The 22354-nt window shown below is 52.1% G+C and overlaps 1 protein-coding gene and 1 long non-coding RNA gene across 2 annotated transcripts in view; one reads left to right on the top strand and one right to left on the bottom strand.

Annotated features, from left to right (window-relative positions):
- The window catches only part of LOC309558134, a 437057-nt gene that overhangs the window by 298607 nt on the left and 116096 nt on the right, over positions 1-22354 (top strand). The window lies entirely within an intron of this gene.
- OSBPL11 (oxysterol binding protein like 11) overlaps positions 1-22354 on the bottom strand; it is a 51602-nt gene that overhangs the window by 17842 nt on the left and 11406 nt on the right. Inside the window, exons 3-7 of the mRNA XM_082260516.1 lie at positions 21299-21367; positions 17735-17910; positions 9353-9432; positions 8982-9167; positions 5322-5523 (exon numbers count right to left, since the gene is read on the bottom strand). Of these exons, the coding sequence (XP_082116642.1) occupies positions 5322-5523; positions 8982-9167; positions 9353-9432; positions 17735-17910; positions 21299-21367 (713 nt within the window). The remainder of the gene's footprint in view (positions 1-5321; positions 5524-8981; positions 9168-9352; positions 9433-17734; positions 17911-21298; positions 21368-22354) is intronic.

Below are 22354 nucleotides of genomic sequence, written 5' to 3'. Positions count from 1 at the left end.
GGAGCTGTCCCCACCAATGTCTACTAATGTGGAGCTGCCCCCCACCAATGTCTACTAATGTGGAGCTGCCCCCCACCAATGTCTACTAATGTGGAGCTGCCCCCCATCAATCTCCACTAATGTGGAGCTGCCCCCATCAATCTCCACTAATGTGGAGCTGCCCCCCCCCCCCCAATATCTACTAATAAGGAGCTGTCCCCACCAATGTCTACTAATGTGGAGCTGCCCCCCACCAATGTCTACTAACATGGAGCTGCCCCCCACCAATGTCCACTAATGTGGAGTTGCCCCCCACCATTGTCTACTAATGTGGAGCTGCCCCCCACCATTGTCTACTAATGTGGAGTTACCCCCCACCAATGTCTACTAATGTGGAGTTGCCCAATGTCTACTAATGTGGAGCTCCCCCCACCAATGTCTACTAATGTGGAGTTGCCCCCCACCAATGTCTACTAATGTGGAGTTGCCCCCCACCAATGTCTACTAATGTGGAGTTGCCCCCCACCAATGTCTACTAATGTGGAGCTGCCCCCCACCAATGTCCACTAATGTGGAGCTGCCCCCCACCAATGTCTACTAATGTGGAGCTGCCCCCCACCAATGTCTACTAATGTGGAGTTGCCCCCCACCAATGTCTACTAATGTGGAGCTGCCCCCACCAATGTCTACTAATGTGGAGTTGCCCCCCACCAATGTCTACTAATGTGGAGCTGCCCCCACCAATGTCTACTAATGTGGAGCTGCCCCCCACCAATGTCTACTAATGTGGAGTCGCCCCCCACTAATGTCTACTAATGTGGAGCTGCCCCCCACCAATGTCTACTAATGTGGAGTTGCCCCCCACCATTGTCTACTAATGTGGAGTTGCCCCCCACCAATGTCTACTAATGTGGAGCTGCCCCCCATCAATCTCCACTAATGTGGAGCTGCCCCCACCAATGTCTACTAATGTGGAGCTGCCCCCCACCAATGTCTACTAATGTGGAGTTGCCCCCCACCAATGTCTACTAATGTGGAGCTGCCCCCCACCAATGTCTACTAATGTGGAGCTGCCCCCCATCAATCTCCACTAATGTGGAGCTGCCCCCCATCAATCTCCACTAATGTGGAGCTGCCCCCACCAATGTCTACTAATGTGGAGCTGTCCCCACCAATGTCTACTAATGTGGAGCTGCCCCCCACCAATGTCTACTAATGTGGAGCTGCCCCCCACCAATGTCTACTAATGTGGAGCTGCCCCCCACCAATGTCTACTAATGTGGAGCTGCCCCCCACCAATGTCTACTAATGTGGAGCTGCCCCCCACCAATGTCTACTAATGTGGAGCTGCCCCCCATCAATCTCCACTAATGTGGAGCTGCCCCCCATCAATCTCCACTAATGTGGAGCTGCCCCCACCAATGTCTACTAATGTGGAGCTGTCCCCACCAATGTCTACTAATGTGGAGCTGCCCCCCACCAATGTCCACTAATGTGGAGCTGCCCCCCACCAATGTCTACTAATGTGGAGCTGCCCCCCATCAATCTCCACTAATGTGGAGCTGCCCCCCATCAATCTCCACTAATGTGGAGCTGCCCCCCCCCCCCCAATATCTACTAATAAGGAGCTGTCCCCACCAATGTCTACTAATGTGGAGCTGCCCCCCACCAATGTCTACTAACATGGAGCTGCCCCCCACCAATGTCCACTAATGTGGAGTTGCCCCCCACCATTGTCTACTAATGTGGAGCTGCCCCCCACCATTGTCTACTAATGTGGAGTTGCCCCCCACCAATGTCTACTAATGTGGAGCTGCCCCCCACCAATGTCTACTAATGTGGAGCTGCCCCCCATCAATCTCCACTAATGTGGAGCTGCCCCCCACCAATGTCTACTAATGTGGAGCTGCCCCCCATCAATCTCCACTAATGTGGAGCTGCCCCCACCAATGTCTACTAATGTGGAGCTGCCCCCCACCAATGTCTACTAATGTGGAGCTGCCCCCCATCAATCTCCACTAATGTGGAGCTGCCCCCACCAATGTCTACTAATGTGGAGTTGCCCCCCACCAATGTCTACTAATGTGGAGCTGCCCCCCACCAATGTCTACTAATGTGGAGCTGCCCCCCATCAATCTCCACTAATGTGGAGCTGCCCCCACCAATGTCTACTAATGTGGAGCTGCCCCCCACCAATGTCTACTAATGTGGAGCTGCCCCCCATCAATCTCCACTAATGTGGAGCTGCCCCCCACCAATGTCTACTAATGTGGAGCTGTCCCCACCAATGTCTACTAATGTGGAGCTGCCCCCCATCAATCTCCACTAATGTGGAGCTGCCCCCCCCCCCCCAATATCTACTAATAAGGAGCTGTCCCCACCAATGTCTACTAATGTGGAGCTGCCCCCCACCAATGTCTACTAACATGGAGCTGCCCCCCACCAATGTCCACTAATGTGGAGTTGCCCCCCACCATTGTCTACTAATGTGGAGCTGCCCCCCACCATTGTCTACTAATGTGGAGTTACCCCCCACCAATGTCTACTAATGTGGAGTTGCCCAATGTCTACTAATGTGGAGTTGCCCCCCACCAATGTCTACTAATGTGGAGTTGCCCCCCACCAATGTCTACTAATGTGGAGTTGCCCCCCACCAATGTCTACTAATGTGGAGCTGCCCCCCACCAATGTCCACTAATGTGGAGCTGCCCCCCACCAATGTCTACTAATGTGGAGCTGCCCCCCACCAATGTCTACTAATGTGGAGCTGCCCCCCACCAATGTCTACTAACATGGAGCTGCCCCCCACCAATGTCTACTAATGTGGAGCTGCCCCCCACCAATGTCCACTAATGTGGAGTTGCCCCCCACCAATGTCTACTAATGTGGAGCTGCCCCCCACCATTGTCTACTAATGTGGAGCTGCCCCCCACCAATGTCTACTAATGTGGAGCTGCCCCCCACCAATGTCTACTAATGTGGAGCTGCCCCCCATCAATCTCTACTAACATGGAGCTGCCCCCCACCAATGTCTACTAATGTGGAGCTGCCCCCCACCAATGTCTACTAATGTGGAGCTGCCCCCCACCAATGTCTACTAATGTGGAGCTGCCCCCCATCAATCTCCACTAATGTGGAGCTGCCCCCACCAATGTTTACTAATGTGGAGCTGCCCCCCATCAATCTCCACTAATGTGGAGCTGCCCCCCACCAATGTCTACTAATGTGGAGCTGCCCCCACCAATGTCTACTAATGTGGAGCTGCCCCCACCAATGTCTACTAATGTGGAGTTGCCCCCCACCAATGTCTACTAATGTGGAGCTGCCCCCCACCAATGTCTACTAATGTGGAGCTGCCCCCCATCAATCTCCACTAATGTGGAGCTGCCCCCACCAATGTCTACTAATGTGGAGCTGCCCCCACCAATGTCTACTAATGTGGAGCTGCCCCCACCAATGTCTACTAATGTGGAGTTGCCCCCCACCAATGTCTACTAATGTGGAGCTGCCCCCCACCAATGTCTACTAATGTGGAGCTGCCCCCCATCAATCTCCACTAATGTGGAGCTGCCCCCCACCAATGTCTACTAATGTGGAGCTGCCCCCCATCAATCTCCACTAATGTGGAGCTGCCCCCACCAATGTCTACTAATGTGGAGCTGCCCCCCACCAATGTCTACTAATGTGGAGCTGCCCCCCATCAATCTCCACTAATGTGGAGCTGCCCCCACCAATGTCTACTAATGTGGAGCTGCCCCCCACCAATGTCTACTAATGTGGAGCTGCCCCCCATCAATCTCCACTAATGTGGAGCTGCCCCCACCAATGTCTACTAATGTGGAGTTGCCCCCCACCAATGTCTACTAATGTGGAGCTGCCCCCACCAATGTCTACTAATGTGGAGCTGCCCCCCACCAATGTCTACTAATGTGGAGTCGCCCCCCACCAATGTCTACTAATGTGGAGCTGCCCCCCACCAATGTCTACTAATGTGGAGTTGCCCCCCACCATTGTCTACTAATGTGGAGTTGCCCCCCACCAATGTCTACTAATGTGGAGCTGCCCCCCATCAATCTCCACTAATGTGGAGCTGCCCCCACCAATGTCTACTAATGTGGAGCTGCCCCCCACCAATGTCTGCTAATGTGGAGCTGCCCCCCACCAATGTCTACTAATGTGGAGCTGCCCCCCACCAATGTCTACTAATGTGGAGCTGCCCCCCATCAATCTCCACTAATGTGGAGCTGCCCCCCATCAATCTCCACTAATGTGGAGCTGCCCCCACCAATGTCTACTAATGTGGAGCTGCCCCCCACCAATGTCTACTAATGTGGAGCTGCCCCCCACCAATGTCTACTAATGTGGAGCTGCCCCCCATCAATCTCCACTAATGTGGAGCTGCCCCCCATCAATCTCCACTAATGTGGAGCTGCCCCCCCCCCCCAATATCTACTAATAAGGAGCTGTCCCCACCAATGTCTACTAATGTGGAGCTGCCCCCCACCAATGTCTACTAACATGGAGCTGCCCCCCACCAATGTCCACTAATGTGGAGTTGCCCCCCACCATTGTCTACTAATGTGGAGCTGCCCCCCACCAATGTCTACTAATGTGGAGTTGCCCAATGTCTACTAATGTGGAGCTCCCCCCACCAATGTCTACTAATGTGGAGTTGCCCCCCACCAATGTCTACTAATGTGGAGTTGCCCCCCACCAATGTCTACTAATGTGGAGTTGCCCCCCACCAATGTCTACTAATGTGGAGTTGCCCCCCACCAATGTCTACTAATGTGGAGCTGCCCCCCACCAATGTCTACTAATGTGGAGCTGCCGACCTATGGACAATAACATGCAGATGGGCAGCAATATGGAGTTGTCCCCCAATGGCCATTAAGATAGAGTTGCTACACCCCCCCCCTCCATTGGCCATCAACATATAGTTGCCTCCCCAATGGTTATTCACATGGAATTGCCCCCCCCCCCCATGGCCATTCACATAAGTTGCCCCCCAATTGACATTAACAGGGGTTGCCCCTCTCTCTATGGCAATTAACATGGAGTTGCATCCCCAATAGTTAAGATGGAGCTTCCCCCTTTGTGACTCTCTGGGAAGACTTTCCACAATCTGCAGTCAGGTCTCCAGCAGCCTCCATGGACCAATGCCCTTCTTATGGGCTCCATGCTGCCTTCCAATTGACACTGCCAGAAAGCCCCGAAGTTTTCCCAGTCAGAACAGCATGACATTAGGAGAATTCTCTACCCAACACAAGGTTTTTGTTCTTCCAGTACAGAACTATTTTCAGGCTGAACCTCACATCCCAGATATAGAAACCCATACTCACCCACTGGCAGCATACTCTTATGCAAGGCCGTGTGTTGCTGGTGCAGCATTTGGAAGCAATCATTCAGGCAATTCAGTGTGGCCATGGAAGTGGCTTTCAGCATAAGGAGGTCCTGGTCCAGAGCGCTCAACTGGCCACTAGATGGCAGACCTTCAATGGTACGCATGAGGTCCCTCTGCTGACTCTCAGCCCGACTCATCATCTGGATTGGGGGAAGAGGAGAGAAGAGGAAGAAAGAAGGGGGGGGAAGAGAGAAAGATGGAAGGGAAGAGAGAGATGGATGGAGAGAGTGGAGAGAGAGAGACGGATGGAGGGAGGGGAGAGAGAGATGGATGGAAGGAGGGGAGAGAGAGACGTATGGAGGGAAGGGAGAGAGAGAGAGAGACGGATGGAGGGAGGGGAGAGAGAGAGAGAGAGAGACGGATGGAGGGAGGAGAGAGAGAGAGAGAGAGAGAGACGGATGGAGGGAGGGGAGAGAGAGAGAGAGAGAGAGAGACGGATGGAGGGAGGGGAGAGAGAGAGAGACGGATGGAGGGAGGGGAGAGAGAGAGAGACGGATGGAGGGAGTGGGGAGAGAGAGAGACGGATGGAGGGAGTGGGGAGAGAGAGAGACGGATGGAGGGAGTGGGGAGAGAGAGAGAGAGACGGATGGAGGGAGTGGGGAGAGAGAGAGAGAGACGGATGGAGGGAGGGGGGAGATAGAGAGAGACGGATGGAAGGAGGGGAGAGAGAGACGGATGGAGGGAGGGGAGAGGGAGGGGAGAGAGAGAGAGACGGATGGAGGGAGGGGAGAGAGAGAGAGACGTATGGAGGGAGGGGAGAGAGAGAGAGACGGATGGAGGGGGGAGAGAGAGAGAGACGTATGGAGGGAGGGGAGAGAGAGAGAGAGAGACGGATGGAGGGGAGAGAGAGAGAGACGGATGGAGGGGAGAGAGAGAGAGAGACGGATGGAGGGGAGAGAGAGAGACGGATGGAGGGAGGGGGGGGAGAGAGAGAGACGGATGGAGGGAGGGGGGAGAGAGAGAGAGACGGATGGAGGGAGGGGGGAGAGAGAGAGAGAGACGGATGGAGGGAGGGGGGAGAGAGAGACGGATTGGAGGGAGGGGGGAGAGAGAGACGGATGGGAGAGAGGGGGGAGAGAGAGACGGATGGGAGAGAGGGGGGAGAGAGAGACGGATGGGAGGGAGGGGGGAGAGAGAGACGGATGGGAGGGAGGGGGGAGAGAGAGACGGATGGGAGGGAGGGGGGAGAGAGAGACGGATGGGAGGGAGGGGGGAGAGAGAGACGGATGGGAGGGAGGGGGGAGAGAGAGGCGGATGGAGGGAGGGGGAAGAGAGAGGCGGATGGAGGGAGGGGGGGAGAGAGAGGCGGATGGAGGGAGGGGGGAGAGAGAGGCGGATGGAGGGAGGGGGGAGAGAGAGGCGGATGGAGGGAGGGGGGAGAGAGACGGATGGAGGGAGGGGGAAGAGAGAGAGACGGATGGAGGGAGGGGGGAGAGAGACGGATGGAGGGAGGGGGGAGAGAGATAGGGAGGGGGGAGAGAGATGGAGGGAGGGGGGAGAGAGACGGATGGAGGGAGGGGGGAGAGAGACGGATGGAGGGAGGGGGGAGAGAGAGAGAGAGAGAGACGGATGGAGGGAGGGGAGAGCGAGAGAAATGGACGGAGGGAGGGGAGAGGGATGGATGGGAGGGTAGAGCGATGGATGGGAGGGTAGAGCGAGAGGGATGGATGGGAGGGTAGAGCGAGAGGGATGGATGGGAGGGTAGAGCGAGAGGGATGGATGGGAGGGAGGGGAGAGCGAGAGGGATGGATGGGAGGGAGGGGAGAGCGAGAGGGATGGATGGGAGGGAGGGGAGAGCGAGAGGGATGGATGGGAGGGAGGGGAGAGCGAGAGGGATGGATGGGAGGGAGGGGAGAGCGAGAGGGATGGATGGGAGGGAGGGGAGAGCGAGAGGGATGGACGGGAGGGAGGGGAGAGCGAGAGGGATGGACGGAGGGAGGGGAGAGCGAGAGGGATGGACGGAGGGAGGGGAGAGCGAGAGGGATGGACGGAGGGAGGGGAGAGCGAGAGGGATGGACGGAGGGAGGGGAGAGCGAGAGGGATGGACGGAGGGAGGGGAGAGCGAGAGGGATGGACGGTAGGGAGGGGAGAGCGAGAGGGATGGACGGTAGGGAGGGGAGAGCGAGAGGGATGGACGGTAGGGAGGGGAGAGCGAGAGGGATGGACGGTAGGGAGGGGAGAGCGAGAGGGATGGACGGGAGGGAGGGGAGAGCGAGAGGGATGGATGGGAGGGAGGGGAGAGCGAGAGGGATGGATGGGAGGGAGGGGAGAGCGAGAGGGATGGATGGGAGGGAGGGGAGAGCGAGAGGGATGGACGGAGGGAGGGGAGAGCGAGAGGGATGGACGGAGGGAGGGGAGAGCGAGAGGGATGGACGGAGGGAGGGGAGAGCGAGAGGGATGGACGGAGGGAGGGGAGAGCGAGAGGGATGGACGGTAGGGAGGGGAGAGCGAGAGGGATGGACGGTAGGGAGGGGAGAGCGAGAGGGATGGACGGTAGGGAGGGGAGAGCGAGAGGGATGGACGGTAGGGAGGGGAGAGCGAGAGGGATGGACGGTAGGGAGGGGAGAGCGAGAGGGATGGACGGTAGGGAGGGGAGAGCGAGAGGGATGGACGGAGGGAGGGGAGAGCGAGAGGGATGGACGGAGGGAGGGGAGAGCGAGAGGGATGGACGGAGGGAGGGGAGAGCGAGAGGGATGGACGGTAGGGAGGGGAGAGCGAGCAAGCGAGAGAGAGTGAGAGAAAAATATAGAGAGAAAGAGAGGGGAGAAGGGGAGGGTGGTTGAAAAAAGTAAATGGGGTGAGAGAGATTGGGGGGGGGGGGGATGGAGGGAGAAGAAGGGATAGAAGAGAAAGCATGGTGTCAGTCCAGGCACATACATTGACTATAGGGGGCCACAAACTAGAATTGATAAATGCGTTATTTGCATTGTGGAGGTCCCCGGGGGCCCCTCCCTCCCTCAGACATATCCAGTAAATCACAGCGGGTCGCATGGATCGCACATTCACAAATATCCTGAAGGAGTTGCACAGCCATCACCAAACGTCCCTTTAAAGTAGATTTGGTTTCGTTGTGGATAGATGAAGGAGTGGTCATACCTCCCGGTGGGGGGGGGGGGGGGGGGGGGGTTAGGTGCATTTGCTGTCTGTGTCCTCTCCAGACCCTCCGGTCTATCTGTCAGGGGAGGATGCGGTCCCTGTATGATATACATCTGCCCCCCTCACCCCTCGGTTACCCCGCACTCACATATATTTCTAGGTCAGTATGGGGGGGGTGTCCGATTACCGGATCACTCTGCGCCTCCGCGGACAATCAGTCCCATCGCGTCTACATTACACATTTTCCACATACACTGTGTAAGGGATCTCTGGGGTGAGATCGGGTGGCCGAGGCGGGGGCCACTTTCCGGACAAATAACACAGCGTGGTAAAAGTCTGCCTGGCCAGCACCGCGCTCACCAACGCAGAGCGGAGCGAACGGCTCCACGCCATTCAACTGACATTCCCTACAGAGAACTCTCCGAACTTCTGTGTGAAAGTTCATCTCAGTTATCGGAAATGGGGGGGGGGGGGGGGGGGGGTAACAAAAGTCGTCGCTCACCTCTCTGACTTCCCCTAGGTGGTCCGGCTGTAAAATCTGCGCTTTGCGGTTGGCGGGCAACGCTCGGTGATGGCCGATGTTGAAGAAAGACGCGGTGTTCTGACTGGCCCGCCGCTGGGAGCCCGGAGAGGTCCCGCTGCCCTGAGAGGCCAAAGAGAAGCTGCGGGACTTCAGAGGAGGGTTATTCTGCCAATCAGAAGGAAGAGGAGAATGGGGACCAACATGGATGAAGACAATGGAGGACAGTAACCAATCAGCAATGACTTCTCACAAATCTGGCAGGAGGTGGATATGAAGGACCTCCTGGCAGACCACACACACGGGTAGGGGATGCCTCTGAATGTGTGAATATCCCCCTCCCCCCCACTTACCTTTCCAATGGCCTCTGTGTGGTGCTGGGTACAGATCTGCAGCCGGCTCACCCAGTGCTGGCGCTCCTTGGCATCGCTGGCTGAGGAAAGCAGAGAGCGGAGGTCAGTCATGACTGATGCAGAGAACACAGACAGACACAGGAGTAACAGCCTAACACCAGGGGTAAAGCTTCACTTAAAGGGCGACCTCATAGGAGCATAACATAGTAGGTGAGGTTGAATAAAGACAATAGTCCATCCAGTTCAACCTGTGTAGGTGTGTGTGGCCGTAATCATCTCACATACCCCTGAATGTTCTGATCCTTGAGATGTACGTCTAATAGTCTTTTGAAAGCCACCATACTTCCCGCAGAAACCACCTCTTGTGGTAGAGAATTCCACAATCTTGTAGCCCTAACAGTAAAGAACCCCCCACGTTGCCTGAGGTTAAAACGCCTCTCCTCTAATCGCATTGTATGCCCCCGAGTCCTCATGCAATCCCTTCGACTCAACAGCTTTTTTTCTATGCTGAGATCACCATTGAGATATTTAAAAATTGCTATCATGTCCCCCCTCAGACGTCTCTTCTCCAGGGAGAATAAATCAAGCGATTGCAGACGCTCTTCATAGTTAAGGTCCTCCAATCCCCTAATTAGTTTAGTTGCCCTTCTCTGGACTCTCTCCAGCTCCAACACATCCCTCCTGAGGACCGGCGACCAGAACTGGACGGAATATTCCAGATGCGGTCGGACCAGAGTTTTATAAAGTGGAAGGATTATAGTCTTATCTCTGGAATACATCCCTTTCTTTATGCATGCTAATATTCTGCTGGCTTTGGCAGCTGCCGCTTGGCATTGCATGCTGTTGCCTAATCTATCATCAACCAAGACTCCCAGATCTTTCTCCATTTTTGATTCCCCCAAGGGCTCCCCTCCTAACATGTATTGTGCTTTTATGTTTTTAGTCCCCAAGTGCAAAACCTTCCACTTCTCCACATTAAACCTCATTTGACATATCGTTGCCCACTCCGTTATTTTGTCCAGGTCATTCTGTAGGATATCTGCTTCATGCTGTGCAGTTATTGCCCTGCCCAATTTTGTGTCATCTGCAAAAACTCATATCGAACTACTGATCCCGACCTCAGTGCTGTTTATGAATAAATTGAACAAGGTTGGTCCCAGGACTGAGCCTTGGGGGACCCCACTTACCACCTCAGACCAGTCTGAGTATGCGCTGTTTATTACCACCCTTTGGACACGCCCTTTTAGCCAGTTCCGTATCCAAGAGCAAACCCTGCTGTCCATACCTGCAGACCTTATTTTATAAATTAAGCGCTTGTGGGGAACTGTATCAAACGCCTTAGCGAAATCCAGGTACACCACATCCACTGGTCTGCCCCTATCCAGGTACCCCACATCCACTGGTCTCCCCCTATCTAGCTCACAGCTCACCTCCTCGTAGAATGTTAAGAGATTGGTTTGACAAGAACGCCCATTTGTAAACCCGTGCTGATTACTGCTGATGATGTTGTTGTCTTTAGCAAACTCTATGATATAGTCCCTTATCATCCCCTCCAGAAGTTTACATACTATCGATGTCAGACTGACAGGCCTATAATTTCCCGGGATATGCCTCTGACCCTTTTTGAATATCGGAATCACGTTAGCCTTCCTCCAATCTCCTGGTACATCTCCTGTCCTAATTCTGTCCGCAAAGATCAGGAACAGTGGTCTGGATATAACCTTACTGAGTTCCTTGAGTACTCTCGGATGTACGCCATCCGGGCCTGGTGATTTGTTTGTGTTAAGTTTATCCAGCCTTTCCCTGATTTCACCCTCTGTTAGCCATAGTGGCAAGTCCTGTGTATTACTACTAACCAAACAGTCATGGTCAGTGTACCCCATACAGTCATGGTCAGTGTACCCCATACAGTCATGGTCAGTGTACCCCATACAGTCATGGTCAGTGTACCCCTCCTTTTCCTGTGTAAAGACTGATGAGAAAAAAGCATTCAGCACGGTTGCTTTTTCAGTGTCCTCTGTAACCATCCCCCCATCATCGTTAATTATGTGTGAAATATGCTCTGCCCTAGTTTTTTTGCTGTTGATAAATTTAAAGAATTTCTTTGGTTTTTTTTTACTATCCTCCGCTATTTGTCTCTCAAAGTCTATTTTAGCCATCTTGATTTCGTGTTTACACTTCTTATTTGCCTCCTTGTATTGGTCGAAAGCCAATACTGTGCCCTCTGATTTATATTTCTTGAAGGCCAATTTTTTTCCCCTAATAAGATTTTTAACGCTACGGTTTAGCCAGCCAGGTTTGGCTTTGTCTCTTCTAAATTTATTTCCCATAGGAATGCACTGCAAGATGCCTTTGCTTAATATGTTCCTAAAGCATTCCCATTTTTCCTCTGTGGTCAGGGATCCCAGGGTTTGGTCCCAGTTTACCCTTTCCATCAATGAGTACAATTTTGGAAAGTCTGCCCTTCTGAAGTTTAGGGTTCTTATGTTCCCCACTTGCCTTGCTATATTGTTATTTACGCTAAATGTGATCATCCTGTGATCGCTAGAGCCCAGATTGTCCTGGACTCCTACCTCCGAGATTATGTCTGGGTCATTAGTGATCAATAGATCCAGGACTGCGTTTCCCCTAGTCGGAGAATCCACCAACTGTGACATGTAATTATCCTGTAAGGTTTCCATGAATAGATGGGCCTTCTGTGAGTGTGCAGTCCCCTCTCCCCAGTCAATGTCGGGATAATTGAAGTCCCCCAATATGATGACTGATCCCAGCTTTGCCACTTTACCCAACAGTGATATAAATTCCAGCTCTACCTCCTCCCCTTGTTTAGGTGGCCTATAGCAAACCCCCACAATTACTTTTCCCTTTTCTCCTTCCCTAAGTTAGTGTGGGGGTTGGCATTCAGGCGACAGGTAGATTACATCCCTTCCTTGCTGACCCCCTGAACCTGGACAGGAGTGGCGGCATTTACTGGAACCAATCCCCTGTATTTTCCTCCTGCAGCATCTGAAATCCGGCTTCTCCTCCTCTCCCTCATGCCACCATTCAGCTGCCACAGGAGGAAATACAGGGGATTGGTTGCAGTAAATGCCGCCACTCCTGACCAGGTTCCCCTTCCTTCTGCAGGCCGGACCCCCCAGTGTTCTCCCCTGGTCCCTCCCTTGCAGCACCGTCGGCTTCCCCTCATCTCCTTCCTGCCGGCTGCTGTGGGGGATCATTTCAGGATGGAGAGCTGGGGGGAGGGGTCTGTAAATATGACTGAGAGGCGGACCAGGGGAGTGCATAGGGGTACCTGGCTAGCAGAAGGAAGGGGAACCTGGTCAGGAGGGCGCGTGGCGATTTCCGCAAGGGAAAGCTGATCTGGAGGGCCGGTGGCCGCGATCACTCCCCAGGAAGACAGAACGGCGGTCTGCCATTGTAAACACAGCAGACTGTTGTTCTGTCAGTTATCATCACAGGGCTCCTGTTATCCTCCTATTTAGGAACACAGGTCCCTGTGCTGATCCAATAAGCCCATCCCCTCACAGTTAGAAAACTCCCCCTAGGCTCACATTTAACACTTTGACGGTGACAGTGCATTTGTTTAGCACTGATCTCTGTATTAGCGTCACTGGTCCCTGAAAAAATGTCAGTTAGGTGTCCAATTTACCGCCGCAATGTCGCAGTCCTGCTATAAGTTGCTAATCGCCGCCATTACTAGTAAATAAATAAAAATTCCATAAATATATCCCCTAGTTTGTAGACGCTATAACTTTTTCGCAAACCAATCAATATACAATTATTGGGATTTTTTTTTTTTACCAAAAATATGTATCAGAATACAAATTGGCCTAAAATGATGAATTTGATTCTTTACTGGGAATGTTTTATAGCATAAAGTAAATAAATTATTATTAATTTGTTTTTTTCAAAATTGTCTTTTTTTTTGTTTAGAACGCAAAAAATAAAAAACGCAAAGGTGATAAAATACCACCAAAAGAAAGCGCTATTTGTGGGGGGAAAAAAAAAAAAAAAAGGACATCAATTTTAGTTGGGTACAGCGTTGCACAACCGCGCAACTGTCAGTTAAAATAACGCATTGCCGAATTGCAAAAAATGGCCTGGCCAGGGCTGAAGTGGTTAAAAATGCATTCTTTTCTTTTTTTTTTTTTAAAGTCGTCCCATTTATTCCCATGTGGCTCAGTTCTCATTTATTCTATACTGATAGAATTGTTTAAAGGGATTGTGCAGCCCATCAGTGCACATCATAGGACAGGGGTGTCCAAACTATGGCCCTCCAGCTGCTCAGGAACTACAACTCCCATCATGCCTAGTCAGGTCTGTGAATGTCAGAGATTCACAATGCCTCATGGGACGTGTAGTTCCGCAACATCTGGAGGAATGTAGTTTGGACACCCCTGTCATAGGACAAGTGGTTAAATCCTGCACTTGTGTGAGTTTACAAACAAGGAATGAGAGCGCTGAATGAATGAATGATAAATACGAAAGAATCCTGCAAACCATCTGCCTCGTTTTTTTTTTGTGCCCCTCCGCTAGGTAGAGCTCACCTGAAAAGGAATTGGATAGTTTTTTTTTTTTTTTTTTACTCACCTTTTTATTGAAGATCGTAAATACTCACCTCTGACTGCTTCCTCCCTCAGAGCCGCGGCTCACCCCGTCACTTCCTGCCTCGCGATGATTCCTGGGAGCTGAACGTCATAGCTCCCAGGAATCAATGCAACGGCACCGGCCCCGCTCGTCATTTCCGGGGACGCCGCAGAAGCTGTTTAGGAATACGGCGCCGCACTGGAAGTGACGAGAGGGGCCGGTGCAGTGCATTCTGGGAGAAGAAGACGCGAAAGAAGACAGAGAAGAGGACCGCGCCGGCTTCAGCTGCCCACAACAGAGATTGAAACGCTGTGGAAGAAATTTTCTAAGTAAGTATTTCTTCTAAAAGGTAAGTGCGAACCAGGACAGATCAGAGGCTAGCCATTGTGGAATGTACTAGCCCTGACTGTCCCGGGGGTATGTTCATCAAAAAATCATTTCTGTGCCCGGAACTCCGCTTTAATTAGTTTTGCAGATTGTTACTGGCCAGGAATTGTCTCCCTGTCCTCACTCGCTTTCAATCTACCCAGTCCTACCTTTATCAGTACTATCAGCTTCCCCATGCCCAGTTATCCTGAACAAACCCACTGATCGAGCAATCCACCCCTGGAGACAATACTCCGCTCTGACTGTTCTGAGAAACCCCCCTCTAGATTACACTCCCACTTCACTTTCTCTTCCAGCATTGGAGGGTCTCAGGGCTCGTTGGCTGCGAGACATTCCCAATATAGACAGTGATAACTGGGTGGGACTTCCCCCTTCCGATCCTTGGGTCACCTTGAGGGACCACTTAACCACTTCTCTGCATATTTTTAGCACTGATTACTGTAGTAATGTCACTGGTCCCCCCAAAAGTGTCAAAAATGTCAGTTAGGGGTCCGATCTGTCCGCCACAATCCCGCTAAAAATCGCAGATCGCCGCAATTACTAGTAAAAAAAAAAAAAAAACAATAAAAATGACATAAATCTTTCCCGTAGTTAGTGATAACTTTTGCGCAAACCAATCAAAATACGCTTATTGAGATTTTTTTTCACCAAAAATATGTAGCAGAAAACAAATTGGCCTAAAATGATGAATAAATAGATTTTTTTTATTTGTTTCTGGGAATGTTATATAGCAGAAAGTAAAAAAAAATATGTATTTTTGTTTTCCAGAATTGTCGCTGTTTTTTTGTTTATGGCGCAAAAAAAATAAAAAAAATCGCACAGGTGATCAAATACCACCAAAAGAAATCTCTGTTTGTGGGAAAAAAAAGGACGTCAATTTTATTTGGGTACAGCGTCACACTGATTACTGTAGTAATGTCATTGGTACCCCCAAAAGTGTCAAAAATGTCAGTTAGGGGTCTGATCTGTCCGCCGCAATGTCGCAGTCCCGCAAAAATAAAAAATAAAAAAAAAAAAAATAAAAAAATCGCAGATGGCCGCCATTAGTAGTAAAATAAAATAAAAAAAAACAATAAAAATGACATAAATCTTTCCCATAGTTTTGCGCAAACCAATCAAAATACGCTTATTGCGATTTTTTTTACCAAAAATATGTAGCAGAAAACAAATTGTCCTAAAATGTTAAAAAAACTTGATTTTTACATTTTTTTTTTTGGGAATGTTATATAGCAGAATGCGAAAAATAGTTTTTTTTTTTCAAAATTGTCGCTCTATTTTGTTTATAGCGCAAAAAAAAAAAAATAAAAAAAAAAAACTTAGAGGTGATCAAATACCACCAAAAGAAAGCTCTATTTGTGGGAAAAAAGGACATCAATTTTATTTGGGTACAGCGTCGCACGACCGTAATGCAGTGCCGAATCGCAAAATAGTGCCTGGTCATTAAGGGGGTAAATCCTTCCGGTCCAGAAGTGGTTAAGTGGTCTCTCAAGGTGACCAAGGATCAGAAGGGGAAGTCCCACCCAGGTAATTAGTGGTTAATAAGGTTTACCTATAGGTACAGTAAATACCTCCTAAACTTGCACCGTTTAGGAGATATTTACTTTTAATGCAGTCAGTGACGTCATCGGCGCACCACCCGTGCCATTCCTTCAGAGCCCTGTGCCGTGAGCGGCAGCTCCCGTGTGCATACAAGGGAGTGATGTTATCGCGCCTCCGGCCAATCAGATGGCCGGAGGATGTGAACCAGGAAGCGGGTCAGCCGTCCTATCGCTGAGTGGGCAGCACTGCGGGGGCTTCATTTTAAGGTAAGTATTTCATAATGAGCTACTATGCCATTCATACTAGCTCATTATGCCTTTGTCTTTTTTTTTCTATTTTTCTTTGGGGGGGAGGGGGAAAATCCTCTTTAAGGGGGAAAAATCTTCCGGTCCAGAACTGGTTAACCACTTAAGCCCCAGAAGATTTTACCCCCATTCCAACCAGGGGGTATTTTGCGATTCGGCACTGCGTGACTTTAAACGGACAATTGCGCGGTCGTGCGACGCTGTACCCAAACTAATTTGACGTCTTTTTTTTCCCACAAACAGAGCTTTCTTTTGGTGGTATTTGATCACCTGTGCGATTTTTTGATCATGCGCCATAAACAAAAAAAGAGCGTCAATTTTGCAAAAATAACAATATTTTTCACATTTTTATATGAAATTCCCCAAAAAAAAAAATGTAAAAATCAAAATTTTTTAACATTTTCGGCCAATTTGTTTTATGCTACATATGTTTGGTAAAAAAAAAAAATCGCAAAAAGCGTATTTTGATTGGTTTGCGCAAAAGTTATTGTGTTTACTTACTAAGGGAAAGATTTTTGTCATTTTTGTTGTTTTTTTTTTAACGCGTAATGGCGGCGATCTGCGATTTTTTTTGCGGGACTGCGACATTGCGGCGGACAGATCGGACCCTTGACTGACATCTGACACTTTTGGGGTTACCAGTGACATTACTACAGTAATCAGTGCTATACATATATGCACTGTTACTGTAAAATGACACTGGTAGTGAAGGGGTTAACTTTTTTTTTGAGAGGGAGGGGCTGTGTGTGTCCCTAGGGGCGTGATTCTAACTGTGATTGGCTGTGGCTTGAGCTGTAGGAACAGAGATCAACGGTCCTACATAGAACCGTATGATCACCATTCTTACACAGGGAAGAATGACAGGCGGCTTTGTTTACATCAGCCGCCTGCCTTTCTCCCTCTCCACCGACAATCACGAGTGATCAGTGGACATCGGGTCCGCCGGTCACACGCGCGGGGGGGGGGGGGGGGGGGTCTGTGACCGTGCGGGAGCTCACCTCCGGCGGCGCGCACGCTCCCCAGAGCCTCACAGGCTAGTGACGTACCCATACGTCACTTTGCCTGTGAGGGGCTGACTGCTGCAGTATATGTACTTGCGGCGGTCGGCAAGTGGTTAAACTTGTCTGTGGTCATGGTGTGGAGGTGAATAGAGAGACACTATGGAAGCCATTATTGTTACATAGTAGCAGTACAAGTATTATTGTTACATAGTAGCAGTACAAGTATTACTGTCATCTCCTTTTTCTTACCAGATATAATCTACATGACATCATACCAAGAATGGAACCATCAGCAGTGCTGGATTTTTTTGCTCGGTGTATGGTTTGTTTTGTCGTCTTGTTTAAACAATAAATCGATATTTAACAAAAAAATAAAAAAGCAAGAACTTCCAGCAGCTCACTGATTGGACGGGATGTCACGGCATGCAATGCGGCCCAAAACTTCAGAGTAAAAAGAAAATGTTTCGGCTTTCTCTGAGGTTATGAAAGCTGTGTGTGCTCGGTGTCTGTTTATTCAGTCCACTAGGTGGCGCTACTGTATGGCCCCCCCTCAGACAGCTCACCTCTCAGTTTGTAGAGCTCTCCGCTGGCTGCGTTCACAGTGAAGGTGTGCGAGTCTTCATCACTGGGGGAGATGACCGCCCCCGCCAGCTGCACCGTACCCCTCGCCTTCTGATTCTTAGACTGCTCATTCACAAAGTACTCCAGGAGGCCGGCCTCATTGTTCAGGACAAAAAAACTGGGGGGGGGGAAAAAGGAGAAGTTACAGAAGAATAGTCTGGTGACAGCGCCCCCCACTGGTATACAGAGAAATATTTACCAAGGTTATGTCCTATTACATCATTGATGACATCACACAGCACTGAGCTCATTATATTACATCATTGATGACATCACACAGCACCGGGCTCATTATATTATGACAGCAGTACAAGTATTAGTTACAGAAGATCTGGTCTGGTTGCAGCGTTCAGCTCTGATACCTAAAACTTCCACAAGGAGGCGTCTTTCTGGGGAAAACATTCCGAATACCGAACATTCCTGAACTCCGGAGTCATGACAGGTAACACCCAGAATCCTCGGCATATCTGCCAACCCCCCCCCCCCTCCCCCACACCTTTCCTGTAATATTCAAATTATTCCTATTTGTCCTGTCAATGGATGAACCCCAGAAGTCCCCCACCCCCATTTCTTCCCCGGGGACCCCCACATCTCAGCTTACAAAGGACTTTTATATTGTTCTCAGGAATCCAGAGACCGGCGGGGAACAACTCAGGATCACAATGAGCCCACCGCTCCTCCAATCAGCGAGCCGACCGCTCCTCCAATCAGCGAGCCATCCGCTGCACCTCCAATCAGCCAGTCCACCGCTCCTCCAATCAGAGAGCCCACCGCTCCTCCAATCAGCCAGCCCTCCGCTGCACCTCCAATCAGCCAGCCCTCCGCTGCACCTCCAATCAGCCAGCCCTCCGCTGCACCTCCAATCAGCGAGCCCTCCGCTGCACCTCCAATCAGCCAGCCCTCCGCTGCACCTCCAATCAGCCAGCCCTCCGCTGCACCTCCAATCAGCCAGCCCACCGCTGCACCTCCAATCAGCCAGCCCACCGCTCCTCCAATCAGAGAGCCCACTGCTCCTCCAATCAGAGAGCAAAAAACCGCTGCACCTCCAATCAGCCAGCCCACAGCTCCTCCAACCAGCCAGCCTTCCGCTGCACCTCCAATCAACCAGCCCTCCGCTGCACCTCCAATCAGCGACCCCACCGCTGCACCTCCAATCAGCGAGCCCCCCGCTCCACCTCCAATCAGCCAGCCCGCCGCTCCTCCAATCAGAGAGCCCACCGCTCCTCCAATCAGCCTGCCCTCCGCTGCACCTCCAATCTGCCAGCCCGCCGCTCCTCCAATCAGCGAGCCCACCACTCCTCCAATCAGCCAGCTCTCCGCTGCACCTCCAATCAGCCAGCCCACCCGCTCCTCCAATCAGCCAGCCCGCCGCTCCTCCAATCAGCCAGCCCACCCGCTCCTCCAATCAGCCAGCCCGCCGCTCCTCCAATCAGCCAGCCCGCCGCTCCTCCAATCAGCCAGCCCGCCGCTCCTCCAATCAGCCAGCCCGCCGCTCCTCCAATCAGCCAGCCCGCCGCTCCTCCAATCAGCCAGCCCGCTGCTCCTCCAATCAGCCAGCCCGCCGCTCCTCCAATCAGCCAGCCCTCCGCTGCACCTCCAATCAGCCAGCCCGCCGCCGCTCCTCCAATCAGCCAGCCCGCCGCTCCTCCAATCAGCCAGCCCGCCTCTCCTCCAATCAGAGAGCCCACCACTCCTCCAATCAGCCAGCCCTCCGCTGCACCTCCAATCAGCGAGCCCTCCACTGCACCTCCAATGAGCCAGCCCGCCGCTCCTCCAATCAGAGAGCCCACCGCTCCTCCTCCAATCTGCCAGCCCGCCGCTCCTCCAATCAGAGAGCCCACAGCTCCTCCAACCAGCCAGCCCACCGCTGCACCTCCAATCAGCGAGCCCTCTGCTGCACCTCCAATCAGCCAGCCCTCCGCTCCTCCAATCAGCCAGCCCGCCTCTCCTCCAATCAGAGAGCCCACCACTCCTCCAATCAGCCAGCCCTCCGCTACACCTCCAATCAGCCAGCCCGCCTCTCCTCCAATCAGAGAGCCCACCACTCCTCCAATCAGCCAGCCCTCCGCTGCACCTCCAATCTGCCAGCCCGCCGCTCCTCCAATCAGCGAGCCCACCGCTCCTCCAATCAGAGAACCCACCACTCCTCCAATCAGCCAGCCCTCCGCTGCACCTCCAATCAGCCAGCCCACCGCTCCTCCAATCAGCCAGCCCTCCGCTGCACCTCCAATCAGCCAGCCCTCCGCTCCTCCAATCAGCCAGCCCGCCTCTCCTCCAATCAGCCAGCCCACAGCTCCTCCAACCAGCCAGCCCTCCGCTGCACCTCCAATGAGCCAGCCCGCCGCTCCTCCAATCAGAGAGCCCACCGCTCCTCCAATCAGCCTGCCATCCGCTGCACCTCCAATCAGCCAGCCCGCCGCTCCTCCAATCAGAGAGCCCACCGCTCCTCCTCCAATCTGCCAGCCCGCCGCTCCTCCAATCAGAGAGCCCACAGCTCCTCCAACCAGCCAGCCCACCGCTGCACCTCCAATCAGCGAGCCCTCTGCTGCACTTCCAATGAGCCAGCCCGCCGCTTCTCCAATCAGAGAGCCCACCACTCCTCCAATCAGCCTGCCCTCCGCTGCACCTCCAATCAGCCAGCCCACCGCTCCTCCAATCAGAGAGCCCACCGCTCCTCCCATCAGCCTGCCCTCCGCTGCACCTCCAATCTGCCAGCCCACCGCTCCTCCAATCAGCGAGCACACCGCTCCTCCAATCAGAGAACCCACCACTCCTCCAATCAGCCAGCCCGCCGCTCCTCCAATCAGAGAGCCCACCGCTCCTCCTCCAATCTGCCAGCCCGCCGCTCCTCCAATCAGAGAGCCCACAGCTCCTCCAACCAGCCAGCCCACCGCTGCACCTCCAATCAGCGAGCCCTCTGCTGCACCTCCAATGAGCCAGCCCGCCGCTCCTCCAATCAGAGAGCCCACCACTCCTCCAATCAGCCAGCCCTCCGCTGCACCTCCAATCAGCCAGCCCGCCTCTCCTCCAATCAGAGAGCCCACCACTCCTCCAATCAGCCAGCCCTCCGCTGCACCTCCAATCAGCCAGCCCTCCGCTGCACCTCCAATCAGTCAGCCAACCTCTCCTCCAGTCAGCGGGCCGACCGCTCCTCATACCAGGACACCTTGTCATTGGTTACTTTCCAGGGAGACCAAAATCTACATTTAATTGTATTCACCCCAGAATGATTCAATAAAGAAATAAAAATAGAAAAATACTTTTCTGAACAGAAAACAATCTGATTTCTGGGTAACATTCAGTCCCACGCCAGGACCATCATTAATGTGTGCAATAAGCGCTACCCTATAAGAGATCTGGACACACTGTGCACCATGCTGGGACTTGTTGTTCCACCCAGAATCACACATCCCCAGCACTCAGGAGGAGCTGATGAGCCTATATCAGAGAATCCTGAGGAGATGACTGGAGATCTATGAGAAGAGCGCCCCCCTGCTGGAACTTACCGGAACTGCCAGCCGGTCACCAGATTGGTGTACTTCATCAGATAGCCGCAGATGTTCTCCATGTGATCACTGCAAGAGAGAATCATCCGTCAGAGGAGAGAAGTCCTATTCCTGAATCCACCCTTCTTATATTACATCATCATTACATCATCACTGCATCATCACATCATCACCGCATCATCACCGCATCATCACCGCATCATCACCACATCATCACCGCATCATCACCGCATCATCTTACATCATCACCACATCATCACCACATCATCACCGCATCATCACCACATCATCACCACATCATCACCGCATCATCACCACATCATCACCGCATCATCACCACATCATCACCGCATCATCACCGCATCATCTTACATCATCACCACATCATCACCACATCATCACCGCATCATCACCACATCATCACCACATCATCACCGCATCATCACCACATCATCTTACATCATCACCGCATCATCACCACATCATATTACATCATCACTGCATCATCACCACATCTTACATCATCACCGCATCATCACCACATCATATTACATCATCACTGCATCATCACCACATCTTACATCATCACCGCATCATCACCACATCACCACATCATCACCACATCACCACATCATCACCACATCATCACCGCATCATCACCACATCATCATCACATCATCACCGCATCATCACCGCATCATCACCGCATCATCTTACATCATCACCGCATCATCACCACATCATCTTACATCATCACCGCATCATCACCGCATCATCACCGCATCATCACCGCATCATCACCGCATCATCACCACATCATCACAGCTCTCGTCTTGTGGTTTTATCAATTGACATCACACAGCACTGGGCTCATTATATATTACATCACTGTCATATGAGATTACAGTGATGATGTTTGTTGTGGGGGCACAAGGGGTGTGATGTGGGGGAAGGGGGAGCACAGGGGATATAAGAATGTAGAGGGGGCACAGGGGGTGTGATGGTGATATGGGGGAGGGCAAACAGGAGAAAAGATCTTGATGGAGGCAAGGGGGG

Source organism: Pelophylax lessonae, assembly GCF_965119305.1.
Source record: "Pelophylax lessonae genome assembly, chromosome: 6".
In the NCBI taxonomy this organism is placed as follows: domain Eukaryota; kingdom Metazoa; phylum Chordata; class Amphibia; order Anura; family Ranidae; genus Pelophylax; species Pelophylax lessonae.
This window is presented reverse-complemented; position numbering and strand designations above follow the sequence as displayed.